The sequence below is a fragment of the Mustela nivalis genome (assembly GCF_964662115.1).
Source record: "Mustela nivalis genome assembly, chromosome: 16".
Lineage (NCBI taxonomy): Eukaryota > Metazoa > Chordata > Mammalia > Carnivora > Mustelidae > Mustela > Mustela nivalis.
In genome coordinates, this window is record NC_139035.1 from 36,600,862 (window position 1) to 36,622,474 (window position 21,613).

Sequence of the window (21,613 nt, forward strand, 5' to 3'; positions counted from 1 at the left end):
ATAACATGATCAGCGAGTCATGTGTTCCACTCTTCAAAGTGTTTGACATAGATTCACTTACTTAATTTTTAAAATGATGCTTTTAAGCAAATATTATGCCTAGCCCCCATTTTACAAAAGAGAAAACAGAGTTTAACAAATTTGTCCGAATTCACATGACAGTTACTAAGGTTAGAATTTAAATGCCAACTGGCCTCAACAACCTGTAGTGATAAACCTGACATTCATTATTCAATGCCTTCCTTATAAATGCTGATGCAGATATTACTCTTTGAAAATTTCTGGGATGCTGATGTCAAAACTGCTTTAGAGAAATATTTAATACTTTTGTCATTTGACAAGCAAAAGTTCAGGGGTGCCTGGGTGGTTCAGTTGTTTAAACACCTGACTTTGGCTCAGGTCATGATTCCAGGCTCCTGGGATAGAGCCCCACATCCGGCTCTGTGCTGGGTGGGGAGTCTGCCTGTCCCTCTGTCCCCAACCCCCAAACTCTTTCTCTCTAATAAATAAATAAATAAGTAAAATCTTCAAAAAAAATTTTTTTTAAAATTTCATATAAATGAACCCAACATTTTACTTTAGATGTTTTACAGACTATAAACATGAACATATAAAGGAAGCTGGTCTGAGGAACCTGTAAAATAAACCAGTAAGTACCAAAAAGAGAATAGAAATGATAAGTAAATCAAAGAGCAGTTTCTTTAAAGTGGCTCATTAAAACAAACAAAACTTGGCCAATCATAACTTCACAAAATAACAAATCTACAGCTACACATGAATGAGAAAATAGTTATCATTATAGATGCTGAGGAAACTTTATAAAAAAGTACACATTAGGGGCACCTGGGTGGCTCAGTGGGTTAAAGCCTCTGCCTTCGGCCTAGGTCATGAACCTGGGGTCCTGGGATCCAGCCCCGCATTGGGCTCTCTACTCAGCAGGGAGCCTGCTTCCTCCTCTCTCTCTGCCTACCTCTCTGCCTACTTGTGATCTCTGTCTGTCAAATAAATGAATAAAATCTTTTTTAAAAGTATACATTATAAAGTACTTTATAAAAATATTATGTCCTCTATCCCAATGAAATTGAAAACATCTGTGAGATGTGTCATTTTTGTAGGAAAAATGTAATTTATCAGGATGTACTTCAAAATAGGTAGAACAGCTGATAAACCTTTATCTGTCTGAGTCTCTGTTTTCAATCTGTTTGGATACATAGCTAGGATTGGAATTGCTGGGTCACATGGTAATTCCATGGTAACTTTGGAATAACCAAACTATTTCCCACAGCAGCTGCACCAGTCCATATGCCCACTAGCAATCCCACTACCAACCATAATGGTTTCATTTTCTCTACATCCTCCCCATAGTTTTATTTTTCATCAAAAAAAAACCCCAAAACAAAACCAAAACACCCATTATTATTAGAGCCATCCTATAAAGTGTGAAGTGGGTTTGATGTGTGTTTCTTTAATGACTAATTATATTTAGTATCTGTTTGTGTGTTTCCTGGACATTTTCTTATCCTCTCTGGAGGAATGTCTATTTCAATCCTTTGACCATTTTTTTTTTTTTCAATTACACTGTAAGCATTTCTGTAGTTGAGCTGCAGGACTTCTTTATATAATCTGCTTATGAAACCCTTGTTAGGGAAATGATTTATAAATTTTCTCTGCCTTTCTGTGGGCTCTCTTTTCACTGTCTTGATAGTGTCATTGATGTTGACTGGGGCAACAGTCATTTGAAGGACTGATGAACTGAGAAATCAGAAGCCCATCTTGGGGGCAGGAGAGCAATGATAAGGGCAGAATCGATGCTTTCCAGATATGGCATTAATGCCTGTGTCCAATTTAACCAGCTCTCCCTTCTAAAGGCAATTGAGCTCAACAGACATCTGGGTTATATGTGAGTTATCAGATAAAAACCCTGGAAGAATTCATAGCAAAATATTAACTATGATGAGTGGTAGAAAGTTGGATGTTGAATTTTTTGATCTTTGAGTTATTCATGGCTTCCAGATATGTCTAATGCATATAATATATGTTTCCTTTTGTAATCCAATAAAATTCTATTTTTTTTCTCTGAATTTTTGTGGCAAGAGTTTAGTACACATTCCTTAGTTGCTCCCTCTATGTTGAGGCACTGGTTTCTAGCAAGGTTCCCTGTGCCAGTGAAGAGTTAGGGCAAGAACTCCATGAATGTTCACACTCACTTGGCATATTAATACATTTCCCAGAGCTACTCCATTGAGACTGCCTCTCCAACCCCAACTTCAAGGTCCTCCAACTCAGCTATATACTTGCAGATCTTAGTTAAGAATGTTGCATGCAAAGTTCAGCTAGCAGTTCTCTTTTTACTCATGTAGCAGGCCAGTCCTTTTTATCCAGTGAGGATCTTACCAGGTTCCACATTACTACATTTAGCAGGACCCTGGTGCCCTCCCCTCATTAACATACAAATACAGGTTGCTACTTCTTTTTTATTTCCTTTGGTCATATCCCAGTGTTCAAGCTACCATCTCTATCCAGAAGTTCTTACTGCTAACTTTCTGAAGTGCAGGTGACAGTTTAGTTTGCCTTGTCAGACTAGGTCAGAGATAGTATTGTTGTTCTGGAGCTTATATCCTAGGGATAGTGCTCTCAACTCACCCTTCATTACAAGAATAATGAACTGTTGATCCAAACTGGGTATCTGTATTTATATGCACTGCGCCATTAAATGGTTCTGGTGGAGCTCCACATGATTTTCCTACAGGAAAGAAGCAGAATTTGGGGCTAGGTGTAGATTTCAATTCGGTTTTTAAGATTCAGCCCAGGGTGTAGCATACTGAACAGTATATACACATGTGATTGCTCCATAGAATTGACCATTTGAGAAAATTCACCATACAAGCTCAGAATCAAGCAGCTACAGAGCACTGCTTTTTAAAAGACTACCCTGGATCTCCCAATAAAAGTCACTGATGGATAAAGAATTGTTTTCTTATCCCATCAGCCTGGATTAAAGGCCTTGAAATTTGGGATTTCACCTCCATCTGGGTTAACCAAGCACCATTCACCATTCATTCATTTATGTGACCTACATAATTTTCTTTGGCATCCCTATTTCATTCATTTCTGGGTTTTAGCCATCAAAGATCAACACCAGTGAATGGAAATTTCCCCTGGGCTTCCTTTTGTGAGAGACATTCCTGTGACATGAACATGGAGTCAAGGCACAGACTCCAGGCCATAAGAAAGGCTGACTGACAAAGTCTACCCTCCATTTAAATGCCTTGGGCAAACCTTGATATCTTGCCTACACAATCTGAACAAATTAAATTAAATCCCACAGATGCTTTGACATACATGAATTAGCTCCCAGGATGGTATTACTCACTTCTACAGATACCTTCGGCACTCGACCAGACCAAGTGCTCTAAGCAGGTGATAGAAAACATAGCTTCAAAATACCCAGGGTAACATTCATAATTCAAAGATGTCCCAATTGGAAACTCGGACTCATCAGTCAGGACTGTGGGCTTGGCAAATGGAAACTCTTCTGGGGCTTTACAGTAATCTGGAGAGCAAAATCACAGGAAAACCACAGTGAGCAGAGTGATTTCCAGCGTACCTCCTCATTCTTTCCAGTGAAGCTGGTAGATGGGCTCAGAGAAGAAGACTTACAATAATGGCAAAAGGTTTTCTTCCCCTTCAAGTTACCTTAGCATGGGGCTTTCCAACAGCATCTACTCATCAGGAAATTTTTTACTACTGGGAAGACTGTTCACCTTTCTGGCCTTTCTGCTCTTGTCTCACCAAAGCAAGAATTTTAGCTCATGGTTTCATGTATCGGGCCCATTAGACTGCCTGTGTGTAGGGTTAACCATTCATATGCTCATTTCTTGGTGTTAATATACTCATGTATATCAACACATATTTTACCTTCTCTCTCCATTTATTCCTCCCTACCTCATTCTCAGGGTGTCCACCAAAAGCAGCCTCTCTGGCTCTAAATAGCAGTCACTAGTTGTAGTGGGTTGAATGATGTTACCTCAGAAGGTACATCCATCCAGGACCTCACTGTGGAAACTTACATGGAATGAGGGTCTTTTCAGCTATATTTAAAGTAACACTCTCAAAATGAAATTGTGTTTTTGAAAGGTATTTAAAAATTGTTTACTTCCTTGATATTTTCTATTTAAAATTGATTGATATTTATAATGCTACTGCTTTTGGCATAAATATTTATATATATTTCCTTTTCTTTCCATGGATTGCTTTTGTTTAATGTTTTTTAAGGAGCTTTCAATAGTGTGATGGGGAGAATAAAATTTCTAAGGAAAGAATGAAAAAAAAAAAAAAAAAGATGAGATCATCCTGGATTACCAGAGTGAGCCCTAAACCCAGTAATGGGTGGTGTCTATATGAGGAGGAGAGGGACATTTGAGACACAGAAACACAGGGGAGAAGGCCACATGAAGACAGAGACAGGGATTGGAATGATGTGTCTATAAGCCAAGGAATGCCAGGAGCTACCAGAAGCTGAGAAAGGGAGTGCAGACCTGCTAACACCTTGATTTCAGACTTCTGAAATCAGATGTGTGAAAGAAGACATTTCTGTTGTCTTAAGCCATTTAGTTTGTGGTAATTTGTATGGAAGCCCTAGGCAGCTACTCACCACTCTTCTCATTCTGATGCTAAGCCAGATATTTAAGAACAAGAACAAAACAGACCAAGCCATTGAGCAGCTTTGTCTAAGCTGCTGTGTTTTCTTAATGAGAGGGTAGATCTCTTGCTGCATATTTTAAATAGAGTCTGTTATATTCAACTACCTCCCTTTTGGAGGAGACCAGCTTCTCTTTTGTCCATTCAATAGGCATGGCTGGTGGCCTAAGCAATTTCATTTAAGGAAATCCTCTTGGATTCGGATATAACCATCCAGCTGGAAGGGGAGGGATACCAAAGAAGGGTTAAATTCCTTTTATCATGCATTGCCTTTTCTCATTGGCATGCTTTTCTCTCTCATGAGGTATTCCACATCTGGTGCCATATCCCCAGTGTACTCCCGCTTCCATCCTGGGAAGGCCTACAGTCAGGACTCAAGAACCAGGTAACCTCCAGTCTTTAGGAAGAAAAAGCTTCTTTCTCTTTCGTACTCTTCCTGGAGCTTATTTTCCTTGCTTCTAACTCTCACAATGTAAAAATTCAAGGACGAAATTTAAGTTAGGGCTCAGAAGCCAGCTGACAAATGGGCCTACTTTGAGTCAGGATCTTAAGCTACCAAGGACACATCTTTTTGGTTACTTAGCCTGTTCAGCATAGGACTAGCTAAAACCTTAGCTAAATACTCTCCATATTGCCAGTTTGATTCTTTGCATGCCCCTGCATCTGCGGGGAGTGTGTATCAGTTATCCTGGCATTGGTTAGTGTTCACAGCCAGTTATTCTCATGTTCTCTCCAAAGAATATGTATTTCTTCTTGATTTATACATGGTGCTTACTGCCTTCCCCTCACCCTTATCTCCCTCCTCTTACCCCACTCTGTTCGCTACTACACCAGCAAGAAGAATTATTCACATCTTACTATTCAAACACAGCTTGGAGTCCCCTGTTTTAGCTATGCATGTAACTCTGACCCTTTCACTTATGACAATGTTGAACCCACAAGCAAACACTGTATCTTATGGAAGTGTCAAGGGTGTTGGCCAGATGTTCTGAATCCATTCAAGGTACATGGGTACTAACCTGCAGGACCAGCAAGTTCGCAGCGAGGGGCAGGGCCGCTCCAGATCCCGTTCCCTTCATCGTCACTTGTGCAGCGGAGGGAGCTCTCCCCAACGAGGTTGAAGGTCATCCCTCTGGCTGGGTGGTGGTCACACATGTAAGTTATTTCCTTTCCATAGGGAACATCTCCCTGAGAAGGCCCATTGTGCTGCCCATTGAGTATAGAGGGGGGATTTGGACAAAAGATTTCTGGAAAAAACCCAAGTGCTATAAGTTACATCAAAATGTTTATATTTTAATCTGAGTTAATTCTACAATAATGGGGTGCTGTGACTGTGCTGCCCATTAAATAATTAACTCTCATTGAGAGTAAGAACCAGAAGGTAAGTATATAAAGTCTCTGTTGAGATGCTTCTAAATGAAATGACACTGAAATCAAAACCCAAAAGGGACCTAATCATCCTGACCCTTGGCAGAGTGAAGACTTTTGAATGACTGAGAGCTTGTTCTTTTAAAATAGACAAAAATCTTCTTAACCCCACTGAGAATAAAATCATCCATTTAATAAGAAAATTATCTATTAATTCAACAGGACTTTTTTGAGAACCTACTCTGTATCAAGTACTATTTTAAGTACAAGGTAGAGAAAATCTCTTTTGACATCAAGGATATTCATACCATAGAAATATTTCAAAATATATTATATATTTACTATTTGTCAATCACTGATTTACTCTCTTCCTGATGACTTGGGGCTATTATACTCAAAACCAAAACAGATGGTTATAGTAATACCATCACAATGAGTGAAACATTTCAGTGTTCCTATGCACAGATCCAGAAGGTGCAGAAATGAAATGGCTTTTGAGATATTTATTGGTTTTTACAAGTTTTTTTTTTTCTCATTGAAGAAATGTACATTTCTTCTTTTGAGTGTAGCTCTCTGGAGATACGCCTTCCCCTTTCTGGTTTGATCTATATTTGGGAAGAGGATACCGCAGTTTGAAAGAATTATGAATAATCAAAAGGTGGAATGTTTACACTCTAGTAAGTGTATCTGGGTTCATGGAAGTATTTTTTCTTTCTTTTCCTCATGCTTCTTAACTATATTCCGGGAAAGTTAAGATTCTCAAACAGTTGACCTCCAGATATAAAGCATGCAATTATCAAGTTTCATTACATAAATCAATACAAAATTTCCAAACACTTTTGAAGCAAGATACTCCTTTGAAAACCTTCTATTATAAACAGGTATTTTTCAACAGCTATGATCAGAAGATGAAGCAACATCCTGTTTGATTTCATGAAGAAATACATGGGAAGACTGAATATATTAGTAGTGTTTCTGTATTTAACACACTATATTTCTGTTCCCTTAAAAACAAGTATAAACAACAGGAAAGCAAGGCCCAAGTCTGTCTCATTTACAGGTGTATTCCCAATGTCTAATTTAGCGCATTACCCTATTTTTTCATAATAACAGTTGGTATTACTTGAAGTAGTCTCTGTGTTTGCTTGTCATTATTTCTAAAGATTCAGTTATTTCAAGGTGGAGGGTAAAAGAGAAAGGGCAAAAACAGGAAAGGCAGAGGAAGAAGGAAAGAGAATGAAGCTGACTGAGCTCAGCTCTGAGCCTGATGTGGGGCTTGATCCCATGACCAATTGAGATCAGAACCAAAACCAAGACTCTGACTCTCAACTGACCTTGCTTACCAGGCATCCCTGTTTGTTATTTTTTGGTCTTTCCCTCTACACAATAGTATAAACAACATGAAAGCAGGGTGCTAGTCAGTTTTGTTTATAGGTGTATTCCCCGTATCCAGAAGACTGGGTTGCACCTACCAGATACTCAAAAAAGTTTGTCAAAAGAATGAGGCTAGGAATGAATGCTGATTGAGGCAAGGATACAAAAACTATCGTTTCTACAGGAAACATGCTTCAGGCTCTAAATGCCCCTCCTCCTATGAAGATTTCTCTCCATTTGTAGCACACATTATGCTTATACACCCTTACAGGATGGTCCCCCAAACATGTGATGCTCAGATTTATTTCCCCTAGAAAGAGCCCTTGCAGCAAAGAAAGATGTTGATCCAAAGTGAAGATCAATAAAGGGACAAATATTAGGTAATTTTATAGGCAAGACACATTAAAAGAACAAACCAGCAAAGAAAACCAGGAGGGAGGTGCCGACCTAAACAGGCATTCCTTGTACTCACGTTCACACACAGGAGCACTGTCATTCCAAAGGCTTTCCATTTCAACCAAGACACAGTAACTAGCAGAACTGCCCATTAGGTGGAACCTGAGGAACGAAAGCACCAGTGGTGGGGTGAGCGCACCGTTTCTCTCTCCCCTTCCGCTGAAGTACAGTTTAGTGCCTGAGATAAATGCCAGGTGAGAAAAGCCCAGCTCATTGCCTTTCTCAGCTGCCAGAGGCTCTGAAATCAAAACATTTGCATATTGCGGTTTCCTGTGAGGACGGAGCAGTGACAACAGGCTCTGGCTGTCAACCATCAGGGGGTCATCTGTCCATCCTGCCCCTCAGACAGTTCCCTGTCTGTCTCTGTCAGCAACTCTGTTCTCCAGGCCACAACGTAGCACTCTCCTCTCTGGTGGCTCAGGAGGAAGACAACTCCCAGTTCAAGTTGGTAAATCAGAGACAGTGAGGAAAGACAGCAGAGGCTGCTGTTTTGGACCTACACGTTCAGAATGTTCCAGATCAACACCTTTGGCGTATCCCCAGTATTGATGAGTTAATGCAAATTATCTGGGAAAGGATGGAAAAGGTGAGAAGAGAGGGTTCTTTGGAGAGCAGGGGCTGCCTGGATTGCCTCCAGGGCTTTGTTGGAACAGATATCTGCTGCCTGCCAAGGGGTACTCGGAATAGATGGAGGACAGCTGCTCTGTCGTCCATGCTTTTTACCCGGCAGTGCTGTTGGAACATAACACCAAGGTCATTAAGATTCCCGTAGAGAGTTCACGACATTACTGCAAACATGAGCGTAGGTCTTCATACTCCTGTGATACAGCGTAACACTAATTAGCTGACATAAAACTAGATGGAAAACTATTCCTGTTGATGCTTTGTTCCTATTCCAAATTCCACTATTGGCTGGTTTAAATTTTTCTTGGAACAATCCCTGCATATTACTTGTAAATAGCTTTCTTTGACATCCCAATCGTTTCATAAACAACCACTATGCAATATTTATCCTTTTGTGCCTACAAGTTACTTTTCATTCATACATGTAATGTTTCATCTAAATATCCAAGATTTCTTGTTACTCTTCTGCTCTTTGGTGCATTTACTGTTTTTCCTTTTCAATCACCTGTGGTGCTTGGTTCCCCGTCTGGTTCCCACCATACTTCCCAATCACCGTTTCAGGTATCAGTCCTTTCTGCTACTTCTTTGCCCTTAGGCAGCTTGCTCTTTGGTAGACCCCCACTGGCCCCAGTGTCAGCATAGTAGCATCAAGTCCTGTGTCCCCCGTCTCTCTGCCAGGTCATACTCACCCCTCATTACAAACGAAGGACACTTTTGCCCCAAGCTGGAAATTCAGTGGTAAGAGCACACGGCCATTAGGGAGTTGGTCCCGGAAGTCCTCACATGATTTCACTAGCATAACAACAGCAACAACAAGAACAACAACAACAAAAAAAAGCAGATGTAAGATGGTCATGTGAGGATGGAAAAGACTGATCTGCAAGGAGATGACAGTGTAGGCACCTGTACATCTTGGGGCTGCTGGGCTCCAGTCTCCCTGAGGTGTACAGTGCAGAGACGCTGCCCCTTGGAGATCATAGCCAGGCTCGCAGCTGTAGAACACTTCCTGCCCCGGAGAGAAATCGGCCTGGTTTTCTGCACTGTGCATTCCGTGCAGAATTTCTGGAGGCCGCTGACATACTGTGGAAAGAACAGGTGTGAAGGACCAGTCAGTGACAGAGAAAGGTCTTTTGCTACATTCTAACCCTCCCATTAAAGGGAGGTCAGGTGTAACAGAGGAAATCAAGTGATGCTCCTGCCTCCTCCCTTTAACCATTATGTAAAATCAGACAATGAAGGGATGTGCCCAAAGGCCTCACACCTAGTTAGAGGCTGATCACTGGAGCTGAGTTCTTCCTGGCACAAGGTCAAATGCATGACCAGGACCCTGAGGGTGCTTTCTCTAGTGCTGGCCAGTCTACCTGGAATTACTAGCCCTGTCATAAAGGAGAGCTGTGAAGGGCAGATGAGATAAGGCATTTAAAGTGCTTATTGCACAGCTGAGTAGAAAGTGCACCTCAGCCTTTAGGATATTGGGGAGATATTGGAGCTTGTATTTTGCTCTGAGGATGCTCGATATGAGAGTCCCAAAAGTCTCCTTCCTTGGTTGATGAAGCTCCTACTCTCAAAGTGAAGGCAAAAGTGCACACACACACACACACACACACACACACACTTTCATAATTCATGCTTCATCTGCGCACATTGTTCCCCGCATACATCCTTCCCCCAGAATGAGCACTGACCTCCTGATCCGCTGCAACACATGCCCTTCGTCGGTCCCTTCAAAGCCTCAGTCAGACTCACCTGGAGAGCAGCTCGGCAACTCTGGCCCCCATTTGTTTTGGGCTCGGCATTGCACGCTGGAGGGTCCTTTCATGACAAAGCCGGGCTCACAGAGAAACCTCACGGTGTCATGTAAGGAAAATAAGGTCTTGTTCTCAGACACCCTCACTGCGTTGTCAATGCGTGGAGGTGTGCACTTATTAGGTATGATGCACTGAGGCGGAGGGCCGCTCCATACGCCAACCTGATTGTCTTTGCTGGTGCAATATATCGATGGGTTGCCCACAAGCTCAAACTGCTTCCTTTTCCCTCTCTGTCCGGGACGGCAGCGATAGGTCACCACGCTTCCATAGGGAAAATCTTCTCCGTAGAGGTTAAAGACATTTCCGTTGTCAATGGCTGGGGGTGGCCCACAAAGAATCGCTGAGAAAAGAGATGGCAACTTAAATAATAGTGGATCAAATAGCTCATCAGAAATGCAATGAATAGAACTAGTTTTGCATTTGTTATTGGTTTTACCAACTCATATTTTCAAGCTGAAGTTTGATATCACAACAAGATGCCCCTGTAGACATGATCATATATTAGTCCAAAAAACATCCTGAATATATTTGAAAATGTAGTCAGTGGACATAGTACATTATATTACTGTAATACTATATAACTAGAACTAAGTGATTTTATCCAAAATTGCAAAACACATGAAATTAAATATAACATTTCTTAGGGTTCCTGGGTGGCCTAGGCATGCAAGTGTCCAATTCTTGGTTTCCACTTGGGTCATGATCTCTGGGAGCTCTTAGGATTGATTGAGCCTGGCAGTGAGTTGTGCTCTGTGCTCAGTTGGGAGTCTTTTTGAGGATTCTCCCTCTACCCCTCCCCCCACCTCAACTGGCTGGCTCTCTCTCTCTTTAAAAAATCAATTAATCAATCTTTACGAAAGCAAATAAAAATAAAATAAAAATTCCTAAGAAGGCTTCTCCTTCTGGTAAGGGGAATCTTAATTAATTCAAATAAAATAATCAGTCTATTTCCCGTTCCTCCCCCCAAAAAAGACTATAAATGCTAGATTGGTGATAAAATGTATCTGTGAAGGTATCAGAAAGATACATTCAAGCAAGAGAAATAAATAAAAATACAAGAAAGAAAGGGATTAAACATAGGATAATAATGTATCAGCGACATGATTATTTATGCAGCGTATCCAAAAGTATATACAGATAACCTATTGTATTTATAAGTAAATTTAGTAAGATTGTTGGGTCCAAGGTCAAACTATTGCATATTTAAGAAACAATTAGGTAATGTTACATTTTCCAATGTTACATTTCTATGTTTACATCATTTTCTAAAATGTAAATTGGCAAGTATTATGGAGAGAAATTAAAGAAATTTCAGAAATGGCAAAACATATCATGTTCATGAATTTACAACTCAAAAATGTAAGTATGTTAGTGGTCCACAGATTGATTGATCTATGGAGTCCATACAAAGTAAGCAGAAATTTGAGTAGGTTTCTTTTGTGGAAACTGACAAACTGATTCTCAATTTTGTCTGAAAATGCAAAGGGGCAAGAATTACCAAATCAATCTGGGAATAAGTATATGGTTCGAGAATACACCAGCAGGTATCAGTTCTTAATATATGTTATAGTCATGAAAACAATGTGATAAATCAACCAGTGGAACAGAACCTCTCTGAAATGAGACCCACCTATAATGTCACCTGATTTAGGGTATTATACTATTGCACTGTGATCTATGGGAACTGGTCTTTCTTTTTTCTTTCTTTCTTTTTTTTTTTTTTTAAGATTCTACTTATTTTAGGATTATTTGCTACAGCTATTTGAAAAATACTGGTGGAATTTTGATCAGAATGGCATTAAAAGAATAGATTACTCTAGGCAGTATAGACATTTTATTAACAATGTTTATTCTTCCGACCCAAGAGCATGGAATAGTCTTCCATCTTTTTGTGTCTTCTTCAATTTCTTTTATGAGTGTTCTGTAGTTCCTCGAGTATAGATCCTTTACCTCTTTGGTTAGGTTTATTCCCAGGTATCTTATGGTTCTTGGTGCTATAGTAAATGGAATCGATTCTTTAATTTCCCTTTCTGTATTTTCATTGTTAGTGTAAAAGAAAGCCACTGATTTCTGTACATTGACTTTGTATCTTGCCATGTTACTGAATTGCTGTATGAGTTCTAGTAGTTTGGGGGTGGAGTCTTTTGGGTTTTCCATATAAACTATCATGTCATCTGTGAAGAGAGAGAGTTTGACTTCTTCATTGTCAATTTTGATGCCTTTTATTTCTCTTTGTTGTCTGATTGCTGTTGCTAGGACTTCTAATACTATGTTGAACAAGAGTGGTGAGAGTGGGCATCCTTGTCGTGTTCCTGATCTCAACGGAAAGGCTGCAAGCTTTTTCCCATTGAGGATGAAATTTGCTATGGGTCTTTCATAGATAGATTTTATGAAGTTCAGAAATATTCCCTCTATCCCTATACTTTGAAGCATTTTAATCAAATGCTTTTTCTGCATCAATTGAGAGGACCATGTGATTCTTCTCTCTTCTTTTATTGATTTGTTCTATTACATTGATTGATTTGTGAATGTTGAACCATCCTTGTAACCCAGGGATGAATTCCACCTGGTCATGGTGAATAATCTTTTTAACGTGCTGTTGGATCCTGTTTGCTAGGATCTTGTTGAGAATCTTAGCACCCATATTCATCAGTGATATTGGTCTGAAATTCTCCTTTTTGGTGTGGTCTTTGCCTGGTTTGGGGATCAGAGTAATACTGGCTTCATAAGGAGTCTGGAAGTTTTCCTTCTGCTTCAATTTTTTGAAACAGCTTCAGGAGAATAGGTGTTATTTCTTCTTTGAAAGTTTGGTAGAATGCCCCAGGGAATCCTTCAGGTCCTGGCTCTTGTTTTTTAGGAGGTTTTGGATCACTGCTTCAATCTCATTACTAGATATCGGTCTATTCGGGTTGTCAATTTCTTCCTGGTTCAATTTTGGGAGTTTATAGTTTTGTATGGAATCAGAAGAGACCTGAATCACAAAGGAAATGTTGAAAACAAAAATAAAACTGGCGGCATCACGTTACCTGATTTCAAGCTTTACTACAAAGCTGTAATCACCAAGACAGCATGGTACTGGCATAAAAACAGACACATGGACCAGTGGAACAGAGTAGAGAGCCCAGATATGGACCCTCAACTCTATGGTCAAATAAACTTCGACAAAGCAGGAAAAAATATACAGTGGAAAAAAGACAGTCTCTTCAACAAATGGTGCTGGGAAAATTGGACAGCTATATGTAGAAGGATGAAAGTCAACCATTCTCTTTCACCGTACACAAAGATAAACCCGAAATGGATAAAAGACCTCAACGTGAGGCAAGAATCCATCAGAATCCTAGAGAACAAGGCAGTAGCCTCTTCGATATCAGCCACAGCAACTTCTTTCAAGATATGGCTCCAAAGGCAAAGGAAACAAAAGCGAAAATGAACTTTTGGGACTTCATCAAGATCAAAAGCTTCTGCACAGCAAAGGAAACAGTCAACAAAACAAAGAGGCAACCCACGGAATGGGAGAAGATATTCGCAAATGACAGTATAGACAAAATGTTAATATCCAGGATCTATAAAGAACTCCTCAAACTCAACATACACAAAACAGATAATCATATCAAAAAATAGGCAGAAGGTATGAACAGACATTTCTCCAATGAAGACATACAAATGGCTATCAGACACATGAAAAAATATTCATCATCACTAGTCATCAGAGAGATTCAAATTAAAACCACATTGAGATACCACCTTACACCAGTTAGAATGGCCAAAATTAGCAAGACAGGAAACAACGTGTGTTGAAGAGGATATGGAGAAAGGGGAACACTCTTTCACTGTTGGTGGGAATGCAAGTTGGTGCAGCCACTTTGGAAAACATTGTGGAGATTCCTTAAGAAATTAAAAATAGAGCTTCCCTATGACCCTGCAACTGCACTACTGGGTATTTACCCCCAAAATACAGATATAGTGAAAAGAAGGGCCATCTGTACCCCAATGTTTATAGCAGCAATGGCCACGGTTGCCAAACTGTGGAAAGAATCAAGATGCCCTTCAACAGACAAATGGATAAGGAAGATGTGGTCCATATACACTATGGAGTATTATGTCTCCATCAGAAAGGAAAGAATATGAAACTTTTGTACCAACATGGATGGGACGGGAAGAGATGATGCTGAGTGAAATAAGTCAAGCAGAGAGAGTCAATTATCATATGGTTTCACTTATTTGTGGAGCATAACAAATAACATGGAGGACAAAGGGAGATGGAGAGAAGAGAGTTGAGGGAAATTGGAAGGTGAGGTGAACCATGAGAGACTATGGACTTTGAAAAACAACCTGAGGGTTTTGAAGGGGCAGGGGGTGGAAGGTTGGGGGAGCAAGATGGTGGGTATTAAGGGGGGCATGTACTGCATGGAGCATTGGGTGCGGTGCAAAAACAATGAATTCTGTTATGCTGAAAATAAATTAAAAAAAAAAAGATTTTACTTATTTATTTGGTAGACAGAGATCTCAAGTAGGCAGAGAGGCAGGCAGAGAGAGACAGGATGAAGCAGGCTCCCCATGGAGCAGAAAGCCCAATGCAGGGCCCAATCACAGGACCCTGGGATCATGACCTGAGCCAAAGGCAGAGGCTTTAAACCACTGAGCCACCCAGGCGGCCCTGGAATGAGTCCTCTTAAATGGTTTTTTAAATAAATGCTATTATAGCCACAATGTCCGCAATGGCCAAACTATGGAAAGAGCTGAGGTGTCTATAGACAGATGAATGGAGAAAAAAGATGTGGCATTAGGCAGAGGAAAATAAATCAATCAGAGAAAGACAATTATCGTATGGTTTCACTCATATATGGAATATAAGAAACAGCACAGAGGATCATAAAGGAAGGGAGGGAAACTGAATGGGAAGAAATCAGAGAGGGAGACAAACCATGAGAGTCTCAACTCTAGGAAACAAACTGAAGGTTGCTATTTTGTTTTTGTTTTTGCAGGTGTCATTTTATTTCTCATAATGTTCAAATAGCCAACATAATTAGTTTTTGATGTAGTGTTCAATGAATCATTAGTTGTGTATAATACCTAGTGTTCATTGCAATACATGTGCTCCTTAATAAACATCACCTGGTTACTCCATCACCCCACCCGCCTACCTTCTGTAACCCTCAGTTTGTTTCGCAGAGTCCAGAGTCTCTCATGGTTTGTCTCCCTCACTGATTTCTTCCCATTCATTTCTCCCTACATCCCCAATGGTCCTCTATGCTCCTCCTTATTTTCCACAGAGTGAAATCATGTGATAATTGTCTTTCTCAGCTTGACTTATTTCACTCACCATAATCTCTTCCAGTTCCATCCATGATGATGCCGATGGTGGCTATTCATCCTTTCTTTTAAAGGCTGAGTAATAATCCATTGTATGTATGTACCACAATCTCTTTATCCCATTCATCATTTGAGCAGCAACCTGGCTCCTTCCACAGTTTGGCTATTGTGGATATTACTGCTATGAACACCAGCCATTATATGCAATGGATGAATTATTGAACTCTACATCCAAAATTAATGCTGTACTATATGTTGGCTAATTGAATTTAAATTTAAAAAATGATATTAGATGAGTTGCCCATCCATTAGGAAAAACAAAGAAACAAAATGAGCAAACAAATTCCTTGACCAGACCCTAAAGCTTAAAAAAATTAATTTGAGATGAATCACAGACTTAACTTGAAAGACAAAATGATGGGCAAAGTTTTCTTATGGAGAACACAGAAAGTAGTGGCCAGAAAGGATAGACATAGTAAGTCTTACTATTAAAGGGCACTTGTAAAGTGCACATTATCTATCATCAAGAAACATCATAAGAAAGCAAAGGATGAGTTTTAGCCTGAAGAAAATATGTATGTTAGGCTTATTGGAAAATCTGAGATTGGATAACGAATTCCTCAAAGCAGTAAAGAGATACACAAACTAGCAAGATTGGAAGACAGTTTTGAACAGGCACTACACAAAGATATGAAAGGTGCTCAGCATTCTCAGTCTTCTGGAAAATGCAAATGAAAGCAGCAGTGAGCCACAGCACAGCTAAAATTTAAACACGTGATAAATACTAGGTTGGTAGAGATATGGAACAGCTGGACTTTTCAGATGCCTCTGGTGCAAGAGTAAATTTGTCTACTCACTGTATAAAATCTTTTGGCATTATCTATTAAGACTGACCACGTTCATACCCAACAATTCCACTTATAGCAATGTCAACACTGTTTACATAGAACATGTAAACATTTTATCCAGCTGTGCTTATATATAAACATTTGAATATTTACATGTGTATATGTGTACATTTATTGCCTATGCAGAGGCATAAAATACTACTGACATATAAACAGCTGAATTTACAAATTAATTGTTAAGTTCACACAGTGAAATATAATACAATGAAAAAGATCCAGGGACGCCTGGGTGACTCAGTTGGTTAAGCAGCTGCCTTCGGCTCAGGTCATGATCCCAGCGTCCTGGGATCGAGTCCCACATCGGGCTACTTGCTCCGCAGGGAGCCTGCTTCTCCCTCTGACTCTGCCTTCCACTCTGTCTGCCTGTGCTTGCTCTCACTCTCTCTCTTACAAATAAATAAATAAAATCTTTAAAAAAAAAAAAAGAAAAAGAAAAAGATCCAGTTAATCTTACATGCAACAACGTGAATAAATCTCCTACACATATCATTCAATAGATGCTGGACACAAAAAATTACATGCTTTTTGATTCCTTTAATACAAATTCAAGCAGAGTTAAAACTAAGCTTTGGTGATAGAAGCCCAATAAATGGTCACTTTGGGAAGATAGTAACTGAAAAAGGGCATAGGTGAGGCTTCTGAGGTGGTAAAATGGACTAAATCTTCTCTGAATGCTGTTTATATGTGGGTGTTCACTTAGAAAAGAGTCATTGAAGTGAATAATTAATATTGTGTATTATATTATGTGTATATGTATATATAGAGGTACATATCTATCTATTTATGTATATATATATATAAAGTCTACGGGGTATGAATCTATCTATCTACCTGTCTCTCTATCTATATATACATGTAGTCTACAGTGTATGAAAAATGTGCTGGAAAAAAGACTTCCCAACAGCATAAACTCCAGTAAATATGGCTTTATGGGTGAATTTTTTTTCAGATATCTATGGAAGAAATAATGCTAGTATTACCTAAACTCTTCTAGGGAAACAAATAGAAGGAAAACTATCAGCTGGCTTTATGAGATGATCATAAGTTTGATATCAAAAGCTCCTAAGGTTGTTTGGACTTCTAGCTTTGGTTCAGGTTATAATCCCAGGACCCTGGGATCGAGCTCTGTGTTGGGTTCCCTGTTCAGTGAGGAGTCTGCATTCTCCCTCTCGTGGTCCCTCTGCTTATGCTCTCGTGCTCTCTCTCTCTCTCTCTCTCTCTGTCAAATAGATAAAGAAAATCTTAAAAGAGAAAAAAAAAAAACCCTCATAAGGACCTTCCTGGGAAAAATATTATAGTCTAATCTCTCTAAAAATCAATAGGAATGGAATGATAAAAGTGTTCTAGAATTACTGGTGCTGCTCTCACAACTGCATTAATACAGTAAAAATCATTAAATTTATATTTTAAAAGTGTAAGTCTTATGATACATAAATTTTATCTCAAAAACATCTAAAATATATTACAAAAGTATATTGAACAACATAAAAGAATTATTAAATCTTATGACCAAGTTGTTTTATTCCAAGAAGGTAAGATTAGAATTCAAAATCAGCTTGCTTTTCAAAAAGTAAGGAAAACATTCCCACCAACAGTGTAAGAGGGTTTACCTTTCTCCACATGCTCTCCAACAGTTGTTATTTCTTGCCTTGTCAATTTTGACTATTCTGACTGGTGTAGGTGGTATCTCAATGTGGTTTTCATTTGAATTGCCCTGATGGCTAATGATGTTGAACATTTTTTTCATGTGTCTGTTAGCCATTTGTATGTCTTCTCTGGAGAAATGTCTGTTTATGTCTTCTGCCCATTTTCTGATTTGGTTGTTTGGTTTTTGGGTTTGAATTTGAGAAGTTCTTTATAGATCTTGGATTTCAGCCCTTTATCTGTAATGTCCTTTGCAAATATCTTCTTCCATTCCGTGGGTTGCCTCTTAGTTTTGTTGACCATTTCCTTGGCTGTGCGGAAGCTTTGATCTTGATGAAGTCCCAAAAGTTCATGTTTGCTTTTATTCCCCTTGCCTTTGGAGACGTGTTTTTTTTTTTTTTTTTAAGGTTTTATTTATTTATTTGACAGACAGAGATCACAAGTAGGCAGAGAGGCAGGCAGAGAGAGAGAGGAGGAAGCAGGCTCCCCGCTGAGCAGAGAGCCCGATGCGGGGCTCGATCCCAGAACCCTGGGATCATGACCTGAGCCGAAGGCAGAGGCTTTAACCCACTGAGCCACCCAGGCGCCCCCGGAGACGTGTTTGAAAGAAGTTGCTGTGGCCCAAAATCAAAGAGGTTACTGCCTATGTTCTCCTCTAGTATTTTGATGGATTCCTGTCTCACATTGAGGTCTTTCATCCATTTTGAGTTTATCTTTGTGTATGATGTGGTTGAGTTACACTCTTGGTGGGAAAGCAAGCTGGCATAGCCACTTTGGAAAACACTGTGGAGGTTCCTCAAAAAGCTAAAAATAGAGCTACGCTATGATCCAGAAATTGCACTGCTGGGTATTTACCCCAAAGATACAGATGTAGTGAAAAGAAGGGTCACATGCACCCCAATGTTCCTGGGATCAATGTCCACAATAGTCAAATTCTGGAAGGAGTCAAGATGCCCTTCAACAAATGAGTGGATAATGATGTGGTTCATACACAAAAAGGATTATTACTCAGCCATCAGAAATGATGAATATTGCATTGACGTGGATGGAACTGGAGGGGATTATGCTAAGTGAAATCAGTCCATCAGAGAAACACAATTGTTACATGGTTTCACTTATTTGTGGAACATAAGGGCTAGCATGGAGGACATCAGGAGAAGGAAGGGAAAACTGAAGGGGAGGGGACTCAGAGGGGCAGATGAACCATGAGAGACGATGGACTCCAGGAAACAAACCGAGGCTTTCAGCGGGAAGGAGGTGAGGGGCCTGGGTTTGGCTGGTGACGGGTATGAAGGTGGGCATGTACTGAAATGAGCACTGGTGTTATATGCAAATAATGAATCATGGAACACTACATCAAAAACTAATGAAGTATGTATGGTGACTAACATAACATAAAAAAAAGCCATGAAAACAATTTGTTCCATTAAGAGAGTAATGGAGAAACAATATGATTATTTCCAGATATGTAGCCAAAGTGCTTGATAAACTTCAACATGACTTAATGACACAAAATTCTTAGCCATGAAGAATATTAGGGAATTTCCTTTCCCTGAAAATGGGGATCTACAAAAGCCTATAGCAAATACTCCATTAATGGTGAAATATTTCAAACGTTCCCTTTGAGTTGGGGAACAAGAGCAGGACACCCTGTATCCCCAACCATATAAAAAATGTTAGTGGTGGTCCTAGCCAGAATATGAGAGAAATAGGGAGGGGGTGAAAGGAAGGGAGGCAGGAGAGGAGGAGGGAGGGCAGGAAGAAAAGAGTTGGTTGGTTGGTTACTTCTAAGTGCACTGAAGACTTTAACAGAAAGAAAAAGCTTTAAATTCCTGCTCAGGGTCTGCCTCTGAACGCTTCTATTATCTGCCGGAAAAGAAACTTGCACTGTGTAGCTACAGAGCCCAGATTTCTGAAGAACAAATCCAACATCTAATCCTGTGGCTGGATTCCAAGGTAAATTGACTTCACAACTTAACAGCTCTCTTATGTTAAAAAGTCTGAGCATTGATTAAGAAAAGGAGGACTTTAAAAATGGAGATGGAGAGGGGTGCCTTCCTGGCTTAATCCTTAAATGTCTGCCTTTGGCTCAGGTTAGAATGCCAGGGTCCTGGGATGGAGCCCTGTACTGGGCTGTTTGCTGGGCAGGAAGCTTGCTTCTCCTTCTCCCACTCCCCCTGCCTGCTTGTGTTCCGTCTCTTACTGTCCCTCTCTCTGTCAAAAAAGAAATAAAATCTTAAAAATACAAATAAAATTTGAGATGGAGATACATGGGTAGATTCTAAGGATGCTGAATACCTTGTACCTGGAAATTCTGCTGAAATTCTCTTTTGCTAGAAGCAGCAGCCCCTCCTCCCCTGTGTGAGGAGTTAAGCCTCCATTTGTTCAAAGAACTTGTAATGACCTGTCCTGAGTAGTTGCCCTGGTAGGGTTGCCAGAAAAACACAGATGTCCAGTTAGACCTGAATTTCAGAAAAACAAGGAAAGCTAGTTCTAAGTATAAGTATATCCCAAATATTGCAAGGCACATATTTACAATAAAAAATATGTGTCTCTGTGCTGAAATTCAAGTTTAACTGGCTATCTTGTGTTTTTATTTACTAAATCTGGCAACTCTAATTTCAGGGACGGCGGATCTTCGTCAGGACCTACCCTTAATACTTCACCATAATTGTGGTTCTTTAACCTGATTTAACTCCTAAAAGACCTGGAAGTGGAGTTGGGGTGGTGGTTGCAGGGGGAGGGGAAGGGGGTCACCAATTAGGACCAGCAAGAAGGTATCCCCCAAAAGAAAAGGAATTAAGATTATGAATTCACTGTGTTAGAGGCTGACCTACATTAAATGAAGCTGAAATACAGGACCTTTCTTAGTGTAGTCCTGAGGAAGAAATGCAATGGCTTAGGGATTTAGGAATGCCAGAGTGGACTTATGTGAGCCCCGTTTGTTCGTCCACTCCTTAACTATGTGCCTGAGGGGTGGGGTGTTCAAAGAGACACCTTTGATTCTTTCACCCAAGGCTTTGAGAAATACATTCCTGGGGAATTTTCTGTATTTTTGACAGACTCTCTGATGGCTATTCTCTGTAGGCTGGGAATGACACTGGTGACACTGGGAGCTTTGTTATTGATCTGGGTTTCCTGAATTCAGTGGAGACCAAAGGACCTCAGGCTGGCAGGAGCCAAGTGGCAGCACTTAATAGCCAGAGGCAACTGAAACAGAGATCAGAATGACTTGCCTGCAGAGATCTTTGTCCCTGGCTAGTTGTTGTGGATCTTTTAAAACTGAAATAGATGAAGAGTGCAGTTCAGTATTATTTGATGGCTAAAAGCAGGAAAAATCTACCTCTGAATGAATCACTGAAAAAAAAAAGTAATGGTTATTCATCAACCATTTCCCAGACTTGGGAGCCTATGGAC

At 40.0% G+C, this 21,613-nt stretch overlaps 1 protein-coding gene across 6 annotated transcripts in view; it reads right to left on the minus strand.

The window, feature by feature from the left end:
* The window catches only part of CR1 (complement C3b/C4b receptor 1 (Knops blood group)), a 95,216-nt gene that overhangs the window by 29,377 nt on the left and 44,226 nt on the right, over positions 1 to 21,613 (minus strand). For 3 of the 6 annotated variants that reach the window (XM_082701851.1, XM_082701855.1, XM_082701854.1), the window contains exons 13-19: positions 10,270 to 10,671; positions 9,427 to 9,603; positions 9,213 to 9,315; positions 7,916 to 8,001; positions 5,721 to 5,837; positions 3,374 to 3,553; positions 2,644 to 2,743 (exon numbers count right to left, since the gene is read on the minus strand). In XM_082701851.1, the coding sequence (XP_082557977.1) occupies positions 2,644 to 2,743; positions 3,374 to 3,553; positions 5,721 to 5,837; positions 7,916 to 8,001; positions 9,213 to 9,315; positions 9,427 to 9,603; positions 10,270 to 10,671 (1,165 nt within the window). Of the gene's footprint in view, positions 1 to 2,643; positions 2,744 to 3,373; positions 3,554 to 5,720; positions 5,949 to 7,915; positions 8,002 to 9,212; positions 9,316 to 9,426; positions 9,604 to 10,269; positions 10,672 to 21,613 lie in introns of all 6 variants that reach the window. The other 3 variants (XM_082701850.1, XM_082701853.1, XM_082701852.1) reach the window with 1 other exon arrangement.